The sequence below is a fragment of the Pogonomyrmex barbatus genome, unplaced genomic scaffold, assembly GCF_055798465.1.
Source record: "Pogonomyrmex barbatus isolate J1 unplaced genomic scaffold, ASM5579846v1 scaffold16, whole genome shotgun sequence".
NCBI classification, from domain to species: Eukaryota; Metazoa; Arthropoda; class Insecta; order Hymenoptera; family Formicidae; genus Pogonomyrmex; species Pogonomyrmex barbatus.
Window position 1 is genome coordinate 251360 of NW_028297112.1, and position 20275 is coordinate 271634.

General features: G+C 35.4%; 2 protein-coding genes across 6 annotated transcripts in view; one reads left to right on the forward strand and one right to left on the reverse strand.

Moving 5' to 3' along the window:
* Nucleotides 1–20275, reverse strand: part of LOC105426143 (lachesin) — a 167244-nt gene that overhangs the window by 65711 nt on the left and 81258 nt on the right. The window lies entirely within an intron of this gene.
* Nucleotides 9650–20275, forward strand: part of LOC105431450 (synaptogenesis protein syg-1) — a 157336-nt gene continuing 146710 nt past the window's right edge. The window contains exon 1 of one of the 4 annotated variants that reach the window (XM_089073833.1): nucleotides 9650–11239. In XM_089073833.1, the coding sequence (XP_088929959.1) occupies nucleotides 11207–11239 (33 nt within the window). In that variant the 5' untranslated portion in view covers nucleotides 9650–11206. The remainder of the gene's footprint in view (nucleotides 11240–20275) is intronic. The other 3 variants (XM_089073832.1, XM_089073831.1, XM_089073834.1) reach the window with 3 other exon arrangements.

A 20275-nucleotide genomic window follows, 5' to 3' on the forward strand; every position in this document is an offset into this window, starting at 1 on the left:
TAAAAGTTATATACGCATTATAAGATAATGCAAATTATTTTCTGCCTTATTTTTTTTTTTTCACTTAGATCTCGACATAAAATCTCCTCAACAATCGCGAAAGATAGTAGATCGTAAGAATACAATATCTCTTCAGTTTTTAGTTGCGCCAGAGTACAAAGAAGGGTATGGAGAATAAAGATGTATAGTAACAATATAAAGGAAAGGAAAGAACAAGGAAATATAGGAATGAGATTCCCGAACGAGATGATCAATGATGCTTTCAAGCATAAAGTGATCTACAAACCTACTATGGTTATAGATATCCACCAGTGGGATAAATCGCTTCGGGACTTCGAGGGAATATGCACTAACGTGCAATGTATATATGTGTATGTGTATATATGATCACGCGCACGCGCGCGCGCGCACACACACACACACACACACACACACACACACACACACACACGCATATATATATATATATATATATATATATATATATATATATATATATTGTGATATGCGCTTAATGTTTTATACAAGCAAAGTTTTCCGAAAGCATGCGATGACGCTGTGCAAATGAGTAAAAACTGGTTTTCGCAGAGAGAGAGAGAGAGAGAGAGAGAGAGAGAGAGAGAGAGAGAGAGAGAGAGAGAGAAGGAGAGAGAGAGAGTGAGAGAGCCCAACCCGGCCATTTCTCTCGTTAAATGACCGCTTATTGAGAATCGAGATGGTTACTCTCTTAATTCGTGGAATCGATTGTTATTGTCATTCAAAATATGTAAGTTTTTCATCCTCTCCGAGGAAGAAAAAACGGAATAAGAGACCGGAGGCAGAGATAAGTAGAAAGTATCGCGACAACGGATACGGAAGTGCTCTAAGATATTTAGCCGATTTTCCCATTCATGTCGAAGAAAGTGAAGGCTGAAGAAAGGTAACAAAAGGAAACAAGAGGGGAGGGGGGGAAGAGAGGGAAAGAGAATAAAGAGAATTCTGATCTCTCATTCGCCTGCTGCGAAAAGTCTCTGGAGAAATAAGAAGGGCAGCGAGTTCTTTCGCAGTACGCCCGAGCACGGGGGAACGTTGTACTTATTTCAACATAGAGCCGTTCTCTCTTTCACAATGTGCAAATGCGCTGTTGTACAGACAGGCTATATTGCACCGCCGTGATAACTCTCGGCGTCGCGACGCTAACCCGCGATGTTCGTGAGAAACTCGCCAGAGGTGCACGCGACAAAAGTAAAAGAGAAATGGCGCGTGAAAAAGCTATGCCGCTATAATTTATCGCAAGAATCACAATTACGACTGTGATTCTTAATTAAGAACGTACAAAACTATGAATATCTCAATTATAACGTTATTTATATATATATATATATATATATATATATATATAGGCGGACGAGGGCAAAATACACAGATATATATATATATATATATATAAAACAAATTTTCAAAATGCAATTCTAGAGCGACGTAAGAAGGATCCCGCATCCTGCAAATGCTAGAGAAACATAAAAGAATTAAACGTTTCCAGAGTAAAATCGTAAGTGCTTAAACAGATTTACCTTTAACCATCGATTAAACGCAATAGAGGAATGAAGATTTTCCACGATCGTAAATCGCGACGAGTATAACTATTCGCTTCTGACTCGGAACTAAGATCGTTTCGCAGTCGTTTCTCGCGTCTTCCGACCGTAACCGAATTTTCGTCCACCATTTATCCAGTCGCTCTTGCACCGGCGGCTGTCGGCGGTTATCTTTGCAGAGATATACGAATCTCGGCGGGGATTCCCGGCGTCACGTCGCTAGAATTGCATGGATACCGAAAAACGTAGTTGACACTTTCATCATTTGCCTTTTCGTGGCGACGTATCAATCTCGTTTGAATCTCATGGCTGCAGTTTTGGAACTGTTGAGATTTGTATACGAATAATTTTTTTCAAAAAGCCTGACAATCTAATCTTTCTCAAAAAAATATATGTAAAATGTAATAAATATAAATTAAACTATATTTACTATTAAGAATTGAGAATTATATTAGAATTAAGAATTATATTATAATTTTAATATATTTTAATATAAGAATTATATTTTTATATATTCATTATAATTATTTATATTAAAGTAATTCTTCCAGGCATAATTCTCTCTCATTAAATAAATAATTTTTATGCGAATAGAGATAAAAATGTGTGATTAAATTTACTTTAAACAATGATGCTTTAAAAGCATCGTGTACTTTGTGCATATAAATTACATGCTATATTGGGAAGATCATCGTAAACTAACATGTGCAAAATTTCGCTGTGAGATAATATATTCACTTTATCGGCGTTTAAAAATTTATTGAGGGTAAGAGAGAAATTGTCGAACGATGCAATACTTTTCGTACGTTTAGAAAAGTTCCCTCTTAACTTTCTAGCGACAATGTTCTTTCGAAAATTCTTGAGGAAGATCCAAGGAAAATGAGTTGTAGTAATAAGATTGGGCTCCTATGCTTTTTACGGAACGATACGGATCCTTACTGGATTCCGTTTGATCCTTCTCATTGGCGTACGGATAATCGAAGGAAATGCCATTGTATTCTCTATTTCCTTCCATTGTCATTTGTAACAGCAAGCGTTGAAGCTTACTCTCGAGGTCCTTATTGTTTATTTCAATTAAAACAAAAAAACAAAAATAAAGACAAATAGTACAATTAGTCATTATTGAAATAAAGAGCTTCGTTATTTAGAGAAGACAATTCTCAACACAACTTTCGAGCGATCAGGGGGAGACAAATTTGTGTCTGCCTTTTATCGAGTTCTGCTTCGTCATCTCGGCCGGATCCGATCTCCGCAGAGATGTAAAAGTGGTGTTCTCTTAAGTTTAAGACGCGACACGCAGGTGACACACCAAGCGCTACGCGCGAGGCAAGTTCGAGTGGCCATCTTTCCGGCTCGCGGCTCGCTTTCCGATGCATCAACATGCAAGCCACACCAAACTAAGATGGATGCGCGGACGCGCGAGGGGAGGTTTGCTCTAGGAGTTTGTTCCCCAAGAGCCGTGGCACGAAGCATTGATTCCTCAGCGCGAAAAGAGAGTTACAGCTTTGTTTACTACGAGGGCGACGAGCTCAGCGCCGTCCAGTCTGGCTTGGCGCTGGCTACGCTGTCGGTGTCTTCTTTTCTACCACAGTTTCTCCCTTTCCGCTCCTCTCTTTCCGCGAACGGTCCGTGACTCTCTTCCCTCCCCCTCCCCTCGCCCCTCCTCTCCCATCCCTTGGAACGTCTGGACCGGGAGACCTATAGTTAACGTCAAGATCAACTCTCTCTCCTCCGTCCTTTCCAACGTTTCTTCTTCCACGCGAGTACTCCACGGTCTCCGCGTACGCAAACACATTCACTAAGCTAGGCGGTTTATACAGAACCATGGAAAGCGAAAGAGCGGCGGGGCTGAGCCAACCCCGTCTCGTACGCTTCCTTTCCCCCCCCCCCTCCATCCCCCACCCCCCCTAGCCATTGTGTACGTGGAAAGTTGGACCACATTTCGGCTGAATGTATTACAACCACTTAACCCGCAAGCTGTCGAGACCTTCAGACCGGAGAATCCATGCGGCGTATGAACCTCTACTACGAGACTGATAGTTCGTTTAATAGGCACATTAAGAGCTAGCTGCACATTAAGGGCTGGCTAGCTCTAGTTAAGCGATTACATAAGTGATACTTATCCCTCTACATACGGAAATGTCAGATGCAAGTGCAAAAGACTTCTTTTAAAGTTAAATCTATCAAGTAAAATTCAAGACAAATCACAGCAAAATCGAAGCGAAATCGCGGCCTCAATGCATTTTTTTATCCAACTCGACATTACAGACGCACACTGCGTTTTCTTCTGATATATTTTTAAAAATATACATTCCATATATATTTTTTCATAGATTTATTATATATATTTATTTTATATATTTATTTTATTATATATATTTATTTAGATATGTTTTTAATATATATCCATATATTTTTTAATCGAGTATAAATTCTATCAATTCGTATTGCAATTATTATTTCATATTGCGAGCAGCTGTCATGAACGTAAAATTACTTGCATAACCATACATTTTCAATATTTAATCAATCATAAAATATTCAAAAATGCGTCAAAATGTACCATTTCCACGATGATAGCCGCTCATGAAGTGAACACGAGGGAATCAATTAGCGTCATGAAAGAACGATAACAATTAACTTCAAAACAATTTGAGTGTATCGATCGTGCTCTTTTTGAAAGAATGAGGAATTTTTTCAATTATTCTATTTAAAGAACTTTCTCTCTCTGTATTTTTTTAACTTTGTTCAATACAAAACTTCGTAGAAAAACAAGTTTTTTGCCGCAACTTAATATTATCTATAGTAATTCATACACCTAACTCGTAGCTCGAGTTTATTTATAAAGTTACACGGTTAACCAAGAATCAACTTTTCCATCGAGACTTCGTTTTCTCGTAATTCTCTTTTGTTAATTTTATTAGCCCACAGGAGATGCATTAACGTTTTGAATACTCGCATCGCCCATTATTGCTCCGTCTTATTGAGCTCTCGCACAGACAAATACATTCGTCCATCACATCGGAAGATATCCGAATTGAAATTTATAACGTGTAAAACAACGAGAAGAGTCAGTGAAGTTCGCCGAACTTCCGCTTTACTTCTACGTCTCTGTATAAAATTGGATCGGTTTGGCGCTCAACTGTCGAAAATTCAGAAACCGTTCCGAATTCGACTGTGTTTCCTCCATGGAACTTGATTTAATAAATCGAAGACGATAAATTGGCCTCCGACACATAATTGTGTTTTGTGTCGAAATTAGATTTCCCTCCTAGTCTCGTTTACGCGACAGCGAGGTGCCTCGGGTGTTTTTAATTTACGTAAAATTTCGATCTCTCAACAAATGAAGGGGTAACAATGAGGTATGTCGGCTTGCGAAGCTTCTTCATTAGTAGACCCTCCTTAGCTCATACCGTGCAAGAACTTAGGACACCTTATAGATAAATGTATTAGGACCACTTATCCCACAAGCTGTCGGGTACTCCGAGCTTGTAGACAACCTCTTAATTATCATAGAGCGCTAAGCCATTGCGCAGGCCGGAAGTACGAGAGTACTGCCGTGAGTGCTAAAAGCACCTGGAAACTTCGTGTCAAAGACTGTAAACAGGTGAGATTATCTTGCACCCTGCAAAGTCCACATGACACGAAGTGTTTCATTGAACGATAAAAGAAATGTACTTGTCATCTCGAATGATGAATGACTTCATGAATTAGCAATTTTTTATGGCACACGATTGTTTAAAGAGTGAAACATTCTCTACGCATAACAAATAGATAAGATATAATAAAGAAGAAAAAGAGTTAATAATAAAAGGAAAATTAGATTAAAAAATATAACAAAATATAACATTGATATTAATTCTGTCTTTAACTTAAACAATCTTTCATTTAGTAAGCCTTATTTTAGCTGCACTTGCAGTAATTAACATAAGACAATTATATAATTCAAATAGTTCGTTTCAATTTTATCTATGTTTGTTAATATATGTATATGTATTAATATTTACATATATTTACGTATATTTTGTGTGACATTTCGATAAAAATATTAAAAATTAAATATTCGTTCCGGATAACAGAAAGATTTGAATGTTGACAAAGATAATAAATTCTTTGTAGATAATTCTTATTAATATTAAATTGATTATCATTTTAATAACATGATATTATAATTCCAGCTTGGGAAAGCAAGAAATGAAAATTATAGTAATTGATACGTGATTATACATATAATTCACAAAAAGTATTATTGGATATAAAATCCCAACCAACGACAACCAAAAATTTCAATATTTGTTATATACATATTACTCGATATATTCACTTATTAAAATATTGTATTTTCTTGTTATTTCATCTGTCCATTAATTTTCCGTTTTCATGTCCCGTTCCGCGCAAAGTATTCGTAAACCAGGTACGTTATACAATCGCTTTAAAACACATGTACAACAGATATAATATTTCAACCGCATAGCGCCTCGCATTTTCATCAAACAACCGAGTGCCACAGCTAGATCATAACGACAGAGAACCGGATGCTGCTTCTTGTCAAGCGGGGTGACAACGCACGAGCGAGGAACGTTGCGGCCTCGCCGCCCTCGCCGCCCCCGCCGCCCCCGCCGCCCCCGCCGCCCCCTCCGCTTGTCAACACGTTCTTTCCAGCGGAGTTCGAGCGTTCGCTCGCCGGTTCCGCAGTGCCCGCCAGTGGAAAGCGCAGGGTGAGAGACGTGATTCAATTTAAAAATCATTCGCTAAGTGCTTGGGCTGAAATATCCTTTTTTATTCGAGAAAACACATCGCGCCGGCACTTCTTCCGGCGCACGGCCATTTAGCCTGGTCGGTTTAATTCACGTTGTCCTGGCGGACTCCCGTCGGTCGTGAATCCCCTTCGACGTTTCGACACCGAAATATGGACGGCCCCGCTCGAACCCACTCACTGGCAACGGCTACCGAGTTGCGGTTTAATCGTCACGTAGTCCAACGGTTTCGCATTACGCGTTTCGTTCACTTTGCGACGGGAAACGGAAAAAAGTAGAAATGCACCGCCGACGAAGTGTTTTTTTTTTTTTTTTTTTTTTTTTTTTTCCGTTCACCGACGGGAGCGTGTTATCGAAAACGTTATTGCGTTTAAAGGGCGCGAGTGAAAAAGCGTGGAAACAAACAAACGGATAGCGATTCCATAGTATCAAGATTCGATAGTCATCAATAATCATTCCATTATTAACCGGGAATCGTATTTATAAATATCGCGTCTCCGACAGAACTCGGTCATAAGATCGCGATACGTTCGAATTCAGTTTAATATTCGCAACTCATTAATATTCGCACTCATGTTTATAATTGTGATTTAATCGAGAAAAATTCGGATCAAGTTTATCTCGATATATGGCTCCAAATTCTGTTTCTAACACTTCACAATCGATTCTTGACAATAGTATGTAAGTATCGTATATGTATGTAAGTGTATTAATATATATAAAGCTAAAAATTTGACCAAATATAGATCTGAAAAATAATTTTATTGAGCCATTTATTACGAATTTATTACGTAGGACAGCATTTAAGCATAATGATAATACTACAAAAATTTTTTTAGCAACCAATTTGAATGTATCCTAATTATTTTAATGTAATAAACTTATTTTTCTATAGATCTATATCCGGCTAAGTTTTTAGATCCTTCAGCAAAGCTGTTCTTTCGATAGATTCTTTCGTAGATTTAGAATTTTATATTAGTTGAGTAATCGGAAAAACTTCATATCATTTAAACTTGTTTCAAAAGTGACACAAAAAAGATTGTGTAGATTTAAAAAGAATAGTTTCAATAATTTGAATATTTCGTTGAAAAATGTAAGGGTCAATTTTATAAAAAATTTGACTTCGGATTCAAGACTTTTAAAGCGTACAATAAAAATTATAAAAAAATTGCTTCATATTACATTTCTTTATACCTTAAATAATAATGGTTACATGATAATTTATTTTTTTATTGTTTTTTAATTAATATGTCTCGCGAGATGTATTTGTAATAAATAAATCGAAATACAAACTGAATAGGCATATAAATTGATCTACATCAGTGCCATCACATCTAAAATTTATTTGGGGAAACAATGAACTTTACTTCTGTTTTAATTAAAATAACGATATATAATAAAAAAAGTATAATTTAAATAATTTTAAATTTGTATAATTTAAAAAATTAAGAAAAATGAGATTAATCCGCGATATATTTTACCTGACTTAATCTGATTCATTAGTTTTACTGAACTTATACAATTTTACTTCTCTTCTCTCTATAAAAATTTAATAAAAAGTAATAAACAAATTTGTACAAATACTTTTTATAAGTAAGATAAGATAACATCAAAATGGATTTTATTTCGCAAATAAACGTAATAACGTTATAATTTTTATTTAATAAATAAACGTTATATGTAATAGTACTTTTTGAATAAAGTAATAAATCATCTAAATTTTTTGTTAAAAAGAGCTTAAATAACATATTAAATTAATTTAAGTAATATATCATTTAAGTTAAAATTCAGAACAGAAATCTATGTCACATATAACATGCAAAAAATATTTAAAGATGATCGTATGTAAATGTTTAATGTTATATATGTATAACATATGTAAAATATTTTCTAAAATTCATACATACGTACATCAACATATAAAGTTATAACAATTTTGTCTTAAAATCAAACATAAATTATAGATCGTTTAAAATGAGTTTAACACGTAATTAAATGTAATATATATCTATTAATGTACATCCTATTAATAATAAATATAGATGAATTAAATTCGCAGTTAAAATTAATACAAATCAAATTGTGACATTGCCAAATGAAAAAAAATCAGACCGTATTTCTGGAAAACTTCTTTAAAACTTCTTTATGAATATATTAACGAAATAAATATGTACATATGTCAAAATAATTTAATCTCATCTTTCTTCCTAAAATCACACAATTCTTTTCTATTCCTTGCTATCTATTATTTTTCTGAAATTTGAAACAAAGAAATAAAAAAATTAATTAAATCTAATATTCACACACAGTAGTATAAAGCTTTTTCTTCGTTTCAGAAAAATAATAGCAAGCAATAAAAAAAGACTGATTTTAGTAAGAAAGGTGAGATTAAATTACGCGATATATCAGATAGAATACAGAGTCGTTATCTTACATGTATATATATATATGTACATACCGAATAATTCACAAAGCGAGACGTTGATAACGCTTTCTCTAATAATAGTGAGTTCATTCGGGCTCTGACTTTATGGGGAACGAACGGGAAACGTATATACATTTGTTTTGTTTACGCGGTGAATATCTCGCGGCGATGAGAGCGGCGGTTGGGTTGACTCGGGACTTTTCGACGTACGGCACGTTGTTTGTATACACAAGGTCAATGCGTAACGTTTCGTTCGAGACTCGCAGCGACGCAAAATGTGTTATATCACCTTTCGATACGCACGGAGAAAAACGGATGCTACACGAACGATGTAGCCATCACCTTTCGGTAACTACCTCGACTGATATCTCGTAGAGTAAGCATTAATAATGCCTTCTCGTTGGAAATTAGTTACTTTCGAGTCAAATGCATTATATTTACATACACACACACACACACACACACACACTACACACGCGCGCGCGCGCGCACACACACACACACACACCACACACACACACACACACACACACACACACACATACGCGCACGCGCGCGTGAATGTTATAATTGTTAAATCCGATGTTGAAATTTGAAATAAAATTATAAAATATAATTCTAAAATAATTAAAAGTGTAACATTTACTTTGAAAGTTATTTATTTATCATGAATTTTCAGAAATATTTTAATAATAGTACTATTATATAAAAATATAGGCATGATGTACGTATACCTAGATGCGACGCATCTGACTTAGAAATAATTATCTTCAAGCAAGAAGACATTAATATTGACCCGATTACGACTACGATTGAGATCAGATATTTCGAGATCGTGAATCGTTGAATTCTGATTTATTCGTTTAAAAGCGAGTCGCATTAGTAGGAATAATAATTGTTACCTCTTTATATTTATAGGTAATTTTCTTACATGGAAAGAATTTCAATTTTGCTAATGCAAAAACTTGACCAGATCTAGAAATTTTAAAATAATTTTAAATCATTAAAATAATTATGTATGACGTTCAAATTAATGGCTAGAACATAAAAAATTTTTGCAGCATAAATGCTCAAGCTTTCTTCATAATTATTTCGAGTATTTTCCATCAAAATTATTTTCATATCTGCATCGAGCAGCATTTTTAAATGCTTCAGCAAAATCATTTTTTTCGCGTAGCGAGGCTCGATTTCGATTTTCTGTTAGTTTGAACAAAATGTAATACGTGAATCGTTGAATTCTGATAGTCATAGAGTAATCGCGATAACTGTGATGTGTATCGATTCTTTATCACATAATACATATCGTAGAATTTGAATTTGAACGGAAAATGAATATTCGTGCAACACATCCAATATTTCAATTCTATATATATTTTCGAATGATATATTACATTCTCAATTAGTTTTTTTTTTTTTTCCATTTTGACTCGCATCGTAGCGCGCGATATCGCGATACGGTGGTGAAGTTGACGTCATTATCTTTCCAGTAGTTGACAAAATGGAGAAACGACGCGGACGCGAAGCGGATCGGTTCTGAGTCGAAGAGCGTTCGCGACGCGTTTAATCAGCAAGGTACGATCGTAATTAACCCCGTGTTTTAACAATCGTCAAACCACAGCGTAAATTCAATGTTTGTACGTCAGTAATTTGTTAAAACGTGTGTCTAGCGAAACTCGTTCGGTTGTGACTGTGCCGCGTGAGTTGGCCGGCAAAGCGACGCTGTATTATGGACATTGTACCTCGCGGATAATTATCTTTAATTTCGACTGCGACTGTTTACTCTCTCGCTTACGTTGTATAATGCGGATGGAATAATAAGAACGCTCAATAATGAAGGTGAATCCAAAATGCGAGTCTCTATTGTCTATATTATATTTACCGTTCAAAGTGCGTAGAGCAAATTAGGTTCCGATTGCACCAACGTTATTTGATTTTGATGAAGCGGGACTTAAATATGAGACTGTTTTTATTTATTTAGAAAGAAAGATAAAGACGGATATATGTTTAAGTCTCGCTCAAAGTCAAAGTAACAACCGTTGGTACAACCGGGCCTTTAGAGCGGGTAAATGTAAGTTCGCGTCGCCGTGAAGTTGGCCGCGCGTCTACCGCGAATTCCCTCCAGATTCGAGATTCGTCCATTATGCTTAACTTAACGTCGCGAGTGTCGAGCGAGCGGATCGTGGCGTCGCGTCGTGCAATTGTGATTCTTTGGCATTACTGTTGCTATCGCAGCGCGGTAAAGTGTGCGATTAATGTCGGAAGTGTCGTACAAAGTGCTGTGCGATCGTCGTACTTTGGTGATCACCGCGCGTACGATTGTAATTAACTACGCCATCGCGAGTGTGGTGTGTGTTGTGTGTGGGTGTGGTGTGTGAGTGCCATGGAGGAACCAGTCACGAAGGAATACGAGAGAGAAAGGAGATCTGGAAAGATCCGACGACTATGGAGTTATGGATGGAGACTATGGATTATGGAGTCCTGTGGTGAGTCATTCATTGTTTATTTATTACTTTTATCGGTAGGTTATTTTTGCACAGCATATTTTATATGCTATTTTGCGTCGTTGCGTGGGAAAATAATGCGTATAAAATATTATTTTTGAGATTTTTCGTTTGAGATACTTGGAATATTTAATGAAAAGGAAATATTTGGTATTTACGTAGATTTTATCATAAAGAAAAAATTGATCATTTGCATATCAACTATCATATAATTATTAATATGAAAATACTAAAATAATTTAAGAGTGAATTATTATAATAATAAGAAATTGATAAATATATTAAAAGCATAAAAAATTTAGGCTAACGACAAAATTGAAATGAATCTATTATTCCTTTCAAATCTCTCATCATTTTTAAATAAGAAATTCATCTAATTTTATTATTTATTATTAGTATAAAATTTTAAATGTTACAAATTGATCAAAATTTTTTTGTTTATTTTTAATCGATTTATTGATTTATAATTGGATTTTTGTATCATTATTGGATTTATTATATTATTATTTATTATATCATATGTAGTACTTTCATTTCTTACAATACTTGCAAACAATATTCATCATATTAATTGGTAAATCAATATTAGTTATAAATAATATGTTTAAAAAAGTTAATGTTGAATATATTTATATATATATATATATATTAACGGAAATTTACTTTTAAACATAAAAGAATATTGATTTTGATATGGTGTATGCAACATTTAATAGATTATATATGTCATCTTTTTATTTTGTTTTAATACTATGCATTAAAATACATTCTATATCAATATTCGATAGATTACATTTACTTGCATTTAAAATTTAACAAGTTATTTTTCAAATATAATGAATGTATTTTCCAAATTTTAAAATAATTTTATAAAACTATTAATATATATTTACTTAAAATATATTACATTTAACATTTTTAAAAATAATTTAATTATTAATATTTTTTGTGACAAATGTATATATATATATAAAGAAAAATGAAAATATTAATGTTTTAAAACGAATGTAAAAAGACAGACATGATAAAAAGAAGTTATCAATTTTGAAGTAAAATTTAAGTATAATTTCTATAAAGATATATTTGTTATATAGATGTATTTATTATATAGATACAATATAATATTTATATAATAAAAACATGTCCGATATTGTGTCCGACTTAAAATTATATATAAACTTCATTACACATGTAATTTATTATAAAAAATTGATTACGTGTACATATTATTATTGAATGATTTCTTTTTACTTGATTTCTAATACATCAAGATGAATAAAATAATGATAGAAGCTTAAAATATATTCGTTAGAATTATAAAAATATAAAAATGTATTAAAAGGATGCGTTAGACAAAAAAAAATGAAGCTGTTTCGATTCCATTAGAACTATTAAATAATGCTATTAAAAATCTATTAAGTAATACTCTTGTACTATTCTAAAATATGGAAAATATGGAAAATATAAAAAGAGATCTGAATTAGACGTACAGAAATACATTTTTCAATGAGCTTCCATAGTTGGCCGTTTATGGAGATACGCAAACGTTGCGAGGCAACATCTAGGGTAGAAATCGTAGCGTTATTCTGTAACGTCTCCTGACGTCTCCATTCGTAAGTTATGGGGTTTCGAAGTGCAAGAGTGAATTCCGGTACTTGGAGCAAGATCAGCAGCTAACTTTCACGCACCATCGTAAATCCACTCTTGTACTTCGAAAACTCCGTAACTCACGATCGGATCATCGGTATGATACATTATGGTGTGCCATCGGGATTCCCACTATGAGCTCTAGTCTATGACTTTTGCGGCGCGCTAAAAATACGCGCTTCAAGAGAATGATATGTATTCGCTGGTCGCCGTCTCCAAAGTGCATTTTCTCACATTTGGTAGTAAAATCAAATAAGAAGGTAGAATACTTGTAGTCACATCGTGATCTACGGATATGGAAAGGAATAAGTTATTACTCCCGCGTTTGGACATTCACGGGCGAATCGATAAATTATGCTCGAGATGTTTGCGATTATTTTACACAAAACAGCAGCAATTAAATCGCCAATTTTCGCCAACGACTCAAACGAAGTTATTACTAAATTTTTAAATACCGTGTGAAAAAAGACATTCGCTAAAATTATCTAATCCTCTATATCGCGTATTCTGCGTGAAGTTTATTAAAATTAATAGAAAAATTAATAGAAAATTAATAGAATTGAAATTTAAGCGAGCTTGAAGAAATTTGCAGGTATAATATTAATATACGTATAACTATCAGAAATGTTAGGTCCGTGATCGATTTCATATTCAACCAATATTGATATTAGATTGGTTATTCATATCGCTTTAGCATACAACTGTTCAAAGGTAGCGACATTATGCACGCCGATATAGAACTTACGTGTACAGAGCAAATTATCGAATAATATTCTATTTAATTATTAAAGTAACTACATCGTGATTTCTATTCAAATTGTCGATTAAAAGCTGTCGTATAAATATCTAAGCTATAGGGGAGTTAATAATGTTAAACCGCATGCTTACGCACATATTAGTATTCGAATTTATGTACGGGAGTTGCATATCGCATGCCTAAGATATTATTCATACTAATATTCACAACGATTAATTTACGGCAGTACAATTACTAACTGCAATTACTAACTGTGCTATATAAACGAAAAAATTTCTAAAAGTGATAAAATATTCGTTACTTTAACTAAACTTACTAATAGAGAGCTGTAGAAAACAATGAATTTATTAAACCTGTAATGGATTGGGTAACTGACTCATCTTTCTCCTACTTATTTAATTTAAAACAAAGTTAAGCGAATAATAAGTGAAATGAATAATTTATTTCTCAAAATTATTATCACAACGCTGAATATTTTAAAATTAAAATCTTTTTGTTTATATCAAAATTATTATAAAAATAGATATTATATATCGTGATACATAATTTAATTTCAATTATAACGTTAATTATAAAATTAATTAAAACAATTTGTTCTTTTGTTTCACAGTTAGAAATAAGATATTAAATAAATTAATGTGAATTAGGATTGTTTTTAAAATATACTTTTGAGATATTCCATTAATTTTTCTGAGCATCGAAATCCTTTTTTTAACGCTGTACCGGCATTCAAAAATAATTGCGATGTTGAACAATGTAACTGCAACGCTTTTTATTATTATTGTCAAATTGTTAGGAATGACGTGTGTAGATTTAATCCACTGAGACGAGGCAATTGCAATATTACACATCATGTAGCCTACTAGACGCTGAAAAATTGTCATCTGCGTCTTAGCAGCTTGAATTCCCAAGCCGCACGCGAATGCACTTTAAGTGATTACAAAACTTCTTTCGCTCGCCGTCTTCTTGCTACAACGACAAAGTTTAACTCATACTAATTATTAGCGTTAGATAGAGGAACGCATTACATAAATCATTATAGCAAAAGCAAAAGTAAGATTTCGTATACTTCACAGATTTACTTTATATAATTTCACATAAAGTTTAAAGTTTACAAGACAAACACTTTGTAAGCGAGGAATTATTTGCGTACTTTATTTACGTCATGAATCAAATATATACTAGACATTTTCCAGATTGCATACAGATTGTGATTGGTCCACGTTTACTATTTGACTGTCATATATATATGCCTTGAGTAACAGTTTAAACAAGTCACTAACTACGGCTTTACTAAAAGTCAACCTTCGAAGGTCCAAATTCAGTTTAACGAGCAGAAACGTATTTGCTTCCGTTATTTTAGTACCGCCGTTCGATAATTTGCATTAATTCATTATTACATATTTTATCACAATCTCGTTATTTATTATTAATTTATTAATTATAACAATGTAGCGATTGTTTTGAAATTAATACTATTAATATTATACCTTTTACGTCTTTTTACTCGTATTTTAGTCGTATATCAAGAATAATAATTTCGCAAAAGATAACTGTTTGATAACTGTTTTTAGATATTCAAGATAAATAATAATATTAAGATTATCTTATTGATATTTAGTAACTTTCCCTCATTCACGTTACAAATATTATAATTAACTACGATACTTATAACTCAATTATTAAAACAAAAAAAAAATTAATATAATTTCAATTAATATAAATCATTATTACACATTATTTAACATTTTTACACTGCTTAAACATTATTGGAAAAACTATCATACACGTTGCTTTGCGTTGATCAAATATTTTATTTCCTGTCGAAGCAAAAGAACGAAAGTTGATCCAAGATTTCCTACATATTTATGGTACGTGTACAAGGCTGCAATTGGTATAACGGAGAAGGTAAGGAAAAAGGGCGAAGAACAGGCGCGACTGTAAAGGGAGAACGCTCGGATGTTGCTTCCTATCAGCCAAGAGAGTGAAGGTTAGTTGCGGTGTCTACGTTTCTCTAGTCAGAGCACGCGCAACGCGTAATTGTGAGGATGTCGGAGGGTGCGCAAAATCGGAGACGTTAGGTAGCAACAGAGGGGTAAAACGGGGGCAAAAGAGAAGCAGCTGAGAAGCGTGGAAGAGAAGGAGGTGGAGGTTAGAGGAGAAGGAGGAGGAGGAGGAGGAGGGGGGGGGGGAGGCGCGTCGGAGGCGAGAGAGAAACCCGAGGTCATTCGGCGACGATAGCCGAGCGGTAGACGAACAGACGAAAAGGTGATGTCGACATGGTGGGAAAGACGCGCGGGGTTGTGACTCATTAAACCACCCCGGTACTCACGTGGCATACGGAATCGGCAATAAAATCATCCCCCGATCATAGGGGCGATAAAAGTAAGCCTATATACGTGGTGTGTGAACGATTGAAAATTAAAATGGCCCCGACCGGTAATCGTTTACACAATCCTCACCGTAATGCAAAATAGTTTAAACTAAGATATTTTAAAGTTAAAATTATATCGCAAATTAAGATCTAATGTATAAATTTCTATCTGGTCTAAATTTCTATCTGGTCGTGTTAATATTGTATATGGACTATCTCATATTTTCTTGTTAAATGCATTATTCAATATTTTATTTATTTATTACTTGTTTATTATTATTAAATTTATTATTTATTTATTATTTGTATATTATGCTAAGAAGAAAAATGTAAAAAATATCTCAAATAGAATTATAGAATCATTTATATAATCAATATAATTATAATTAATTAATCAAATATAAAAGTTTACTTTAAAGATAGATTTGATATTAAATCCATTACTGTGTCATTAAGTTAAATAAAAAAATTAAAAATGATATATATTTGTATAAACGAATCACTTATATTGTCATAAGTTTTATGTTTAAGAGTCTTAAGAGGTCTTAACACAAGTATCTTGAAATGTAAAAACGTTGGTTAAGAATAAAACAATTATTTGTTTTTGTAGTTTAGCAGATTTCATATCTTATAAAGATAATCATCTGTACAAAGAACGTCGGAGCAATAGATAGACGGTGAAAGAAAGAAAAACTTGAAACGCGATACCGATTATTTAAGATTCTTGCAAAGAATGAACATAAAGTCAAACGCAATGCATCGGGATAAATTTCCGCGGCCGGAACAACTGAGAAGAGATAAACGAAACTCCCGTTCATCCGTACATAGAGAACTAATAACGAAGTTTAAGAACTCCATAACTCGGCGGTAAATATTACAGTCGGCATACCGTTTGCAGGAAAGCTGAATTGTTCCGCTCTTAATCTCGCGATTGCACGGGTGTTTGGGGGTGTGGAAAATGTTTACAACTAATTTCAACACATTCCGTAGGAGAAAAGCGCGATAAGAAATAACTCGTAGTTTCGTCAGCTTCGGTACTGCGATTCCTATGATGCTCAACGTTTAAAATGCCCTTCACGGGGGCTAACGCACGATTTTATCTCCGGTTAATTAAATGGAGAAGCAGCCATAACGAATGAATCTCTCCGTATAAATGCCTTAACCTGCCTCCACAAATCTGTCTGCATTTTGTCCAATTAAGTTTTCACTTGCCGAGCTTTACTTGCCGTGCGTCCTCGACGCTAATTTTACGCCCCGACGTACGTGTCTTTTCGACTGTTTCGCCTTCGGTTACGGGGTCACGCCCGCGTGTAGTTGCGCATAAGGGTTAACTGGTTCATTTCGCGAGCGCCGCAATTTGCTCGTGTACGATAATAAACTAACGAGAAGGGGGGGGGGGAGGGGGGAAATCACCGGGAAAGAATCGCGATTTATCCGGGATTCGAGCGCGCCGTAATAACAGAAAATAAAATAGAAAAAAAGAAAATGAAAAAAAGATAATAGAAAAACAGGAAAAAAAGGAGGGGGGGGGGCAGGGGGAAAGAAGCTCCAACGGCAACCTTAACTTTTCCACGATCGACGATGCTCTTACAGTCGAGCCACGGCACTGCGCAAAAAACAAACTTCCGAACAAAAGTTTTCCTTAATTCCGCCCGCGAGTTGTCGGACGTACGTGACGAGATATTCCCTCTGGCGTCTTCCTAGGGCAGAAGCCACGAACCTCTTCCTAGGAAGGACGCCAATTCCCTGTGCCGTCAAGAGCTCTGTCCTCCGAGACAGATGAAAAACGAGTGTCTGAGGAGGAGTGGCGCACGGTTGACCCTTCGAGAAGGACAGGATGTCAAAAGGGATAGGCGTATGCACGTGGAATAATTCAGATTCCCTTATCGCGTGCAATCTGTTTCGATTTTCGAGAAGGATGGACATGGATCAAAATATAGAGCTACTTTGCGAGAAAAAAAGAACAATCCAGAAGAAATTAGGATTATTTCATCGCAGAAATATGCTAGTTTACTAATTACACATTCCGGACTGTCTCTCGTTTTTTTTTTTTTAAATAATAATGCCACTACGACGTAAGGGACGATGTACCTCACGCGCGGGAAGGTGCGTCGGATAATTTATTTATTTGAGAAAGGGCGAAACGAAGGACGGAACGCGCGCTCGCCTTTCAATTTTTTCTGATTTTGTTTCTGTCACCGAGTGTAAAAGCGCTCAATCGAGTTGAGACCGTTTCTCGAAAAGCTACGAAGCAGAGATGTGCTCCGGTGTGCGCGGAATAATCCGAGCAGCCGTGTGTCGCCTATGATCCCTTTCTTTTCGCGAGCGCGCCACGTCGCCATTTCCCCTCGTCAGCGCGTCTCTCATCCCTCTCTTGACTGCGCGTGGGAAAACAAACGGGACAGACAAGTTACAGCGGGGCAGCCGTATAGCAATGCGAGCGGCAAACCGGGCGAGGCGTTGAGGTATTTATATTGGCTTCTCGCGGCGTGACAGTGATCTACTGGGAATTCGAACCCCCTGTCTTTCTCCGTCCCTTTGTCTCTCCTTTTTCCGCGTCTACGTTCCTCCACTTTTCCACCTCTAATTCTCTCTCGCTTGTCCCTCTATCCATCCCCTTTTGTCTCTCTCTCTCTCTTTCTCTCTCTCTCTCTCTCTCTCTCTCTCTCTCTCTCGTTCTCCCTTTTCACACCCTCGTTCCTCCAACTCTGAATCGCTCATTCCCTTTGACTCTTTCCACTTTCTTTTGCTCGCACACCATCGCGTCAGACATCGTCGCCGGCGTTTTCGCGACATAGAATGCCGAGGGAAACCAAGCTATACCACGGTGTCGAAATAATAAAAGGCTGCGCCGATCCTAGACAGTTATTAGGCCGCGGCAAGCTGCGGGAAAGAGAAGCGGAGGCTCCACCGTCCATCCACAAGGACGGAAACAAAGGAGACCAACTTACGGTGCCTGATGGTCGCTATCGAACATATTGCCACATACGGATACCGGGTTTGGCGTGTGGTACGTACACCAGACCACAATAACGTCAAATGGAAAATTTTTACCGTCGTGTTAGGATAGTAGAAATAGCAGGTATCATGCTAGTGGGAATTATTGGAGCTGTGATAATATTGCAAGTGCAACGTAAGGATGTCTCTCCAGGAAAGCTGCCTGTAATATTCTGGTAACTTCCATACTATCGCGTGTAAGAGTACAAATATGATTTCCATTAATATCGGATGCATTAATCGTTAATACATCGTGTAAAATATATATAGAGAATAAATATAAATATTTTTACATCTTTGACATAATTTACTTAACAAATCTATGAATTTAGTTCTACAACGATCTACGGTTACGTTTATCATATTGTTATCGCATAACAGAAAAAGATATATAATTATATTTATGATGTTTTTCTATCCAACGGGTAGTCCGATATAAATTTATTTCATTTCGCACAACACGTCGTGAAAATGAATTTACAAGGATGAGTGTTGAATCGTCGCATTCAGCGCGTAAAAGAGAGGAGGGTGCAACCGGATGAGCCTACACTGCCACGAAAATAGCCAACCATAAAAATGTCCGATGGAAACGCAATTAAAAAATTACTGGCTCGTATATATCCACTCGGCGGTAGCCTGTCGGACGCTACTTGTTTTTTTGGTCGCAACAAATCGATTGGTATTAACAGCGACATGCTTGCGTACAGCCACGCGTACAACTGCGTACAGGCATGCAACTTTCCAACATTGCCTTGATATTTTATTTGGTACGCATTATAAAGGTGAACGGCGATATCTACAAATTTTATAACAATAGCTTTTAATATTTTTGCACGATATCGATTTATCTATTTTGATATTAGAGGGAAAAAATTGGAGAGCTCTCAAATATAGATTCTAGCGGATTACAATTATAATATTACGGTGAATTAATGAGAAACGTAGTAGAAATAGACACGAATTAAATCTATTAAAGCGTAATAGAAACATGATTCACGTATGTGAATAATTTTCCTTGGCTTAAATATTTGAGGATTGAAACTATAACTATATAATGAATTGTATGAACGTGACTTTGGTAGCAAAAGTACGATTAGAAATAGAATTTTTATCGAAACGACATTCCGTTCCGTCTTTTTTTTTTAGAGGAAAAGTTGAAACCGCATCGAGACTACTAAGGAAAGAGTAGAAGTCAAAGGAGCGGAAAAGGACGTGCGGCGGAGGGAGAGGGGGAGGAAGTGGG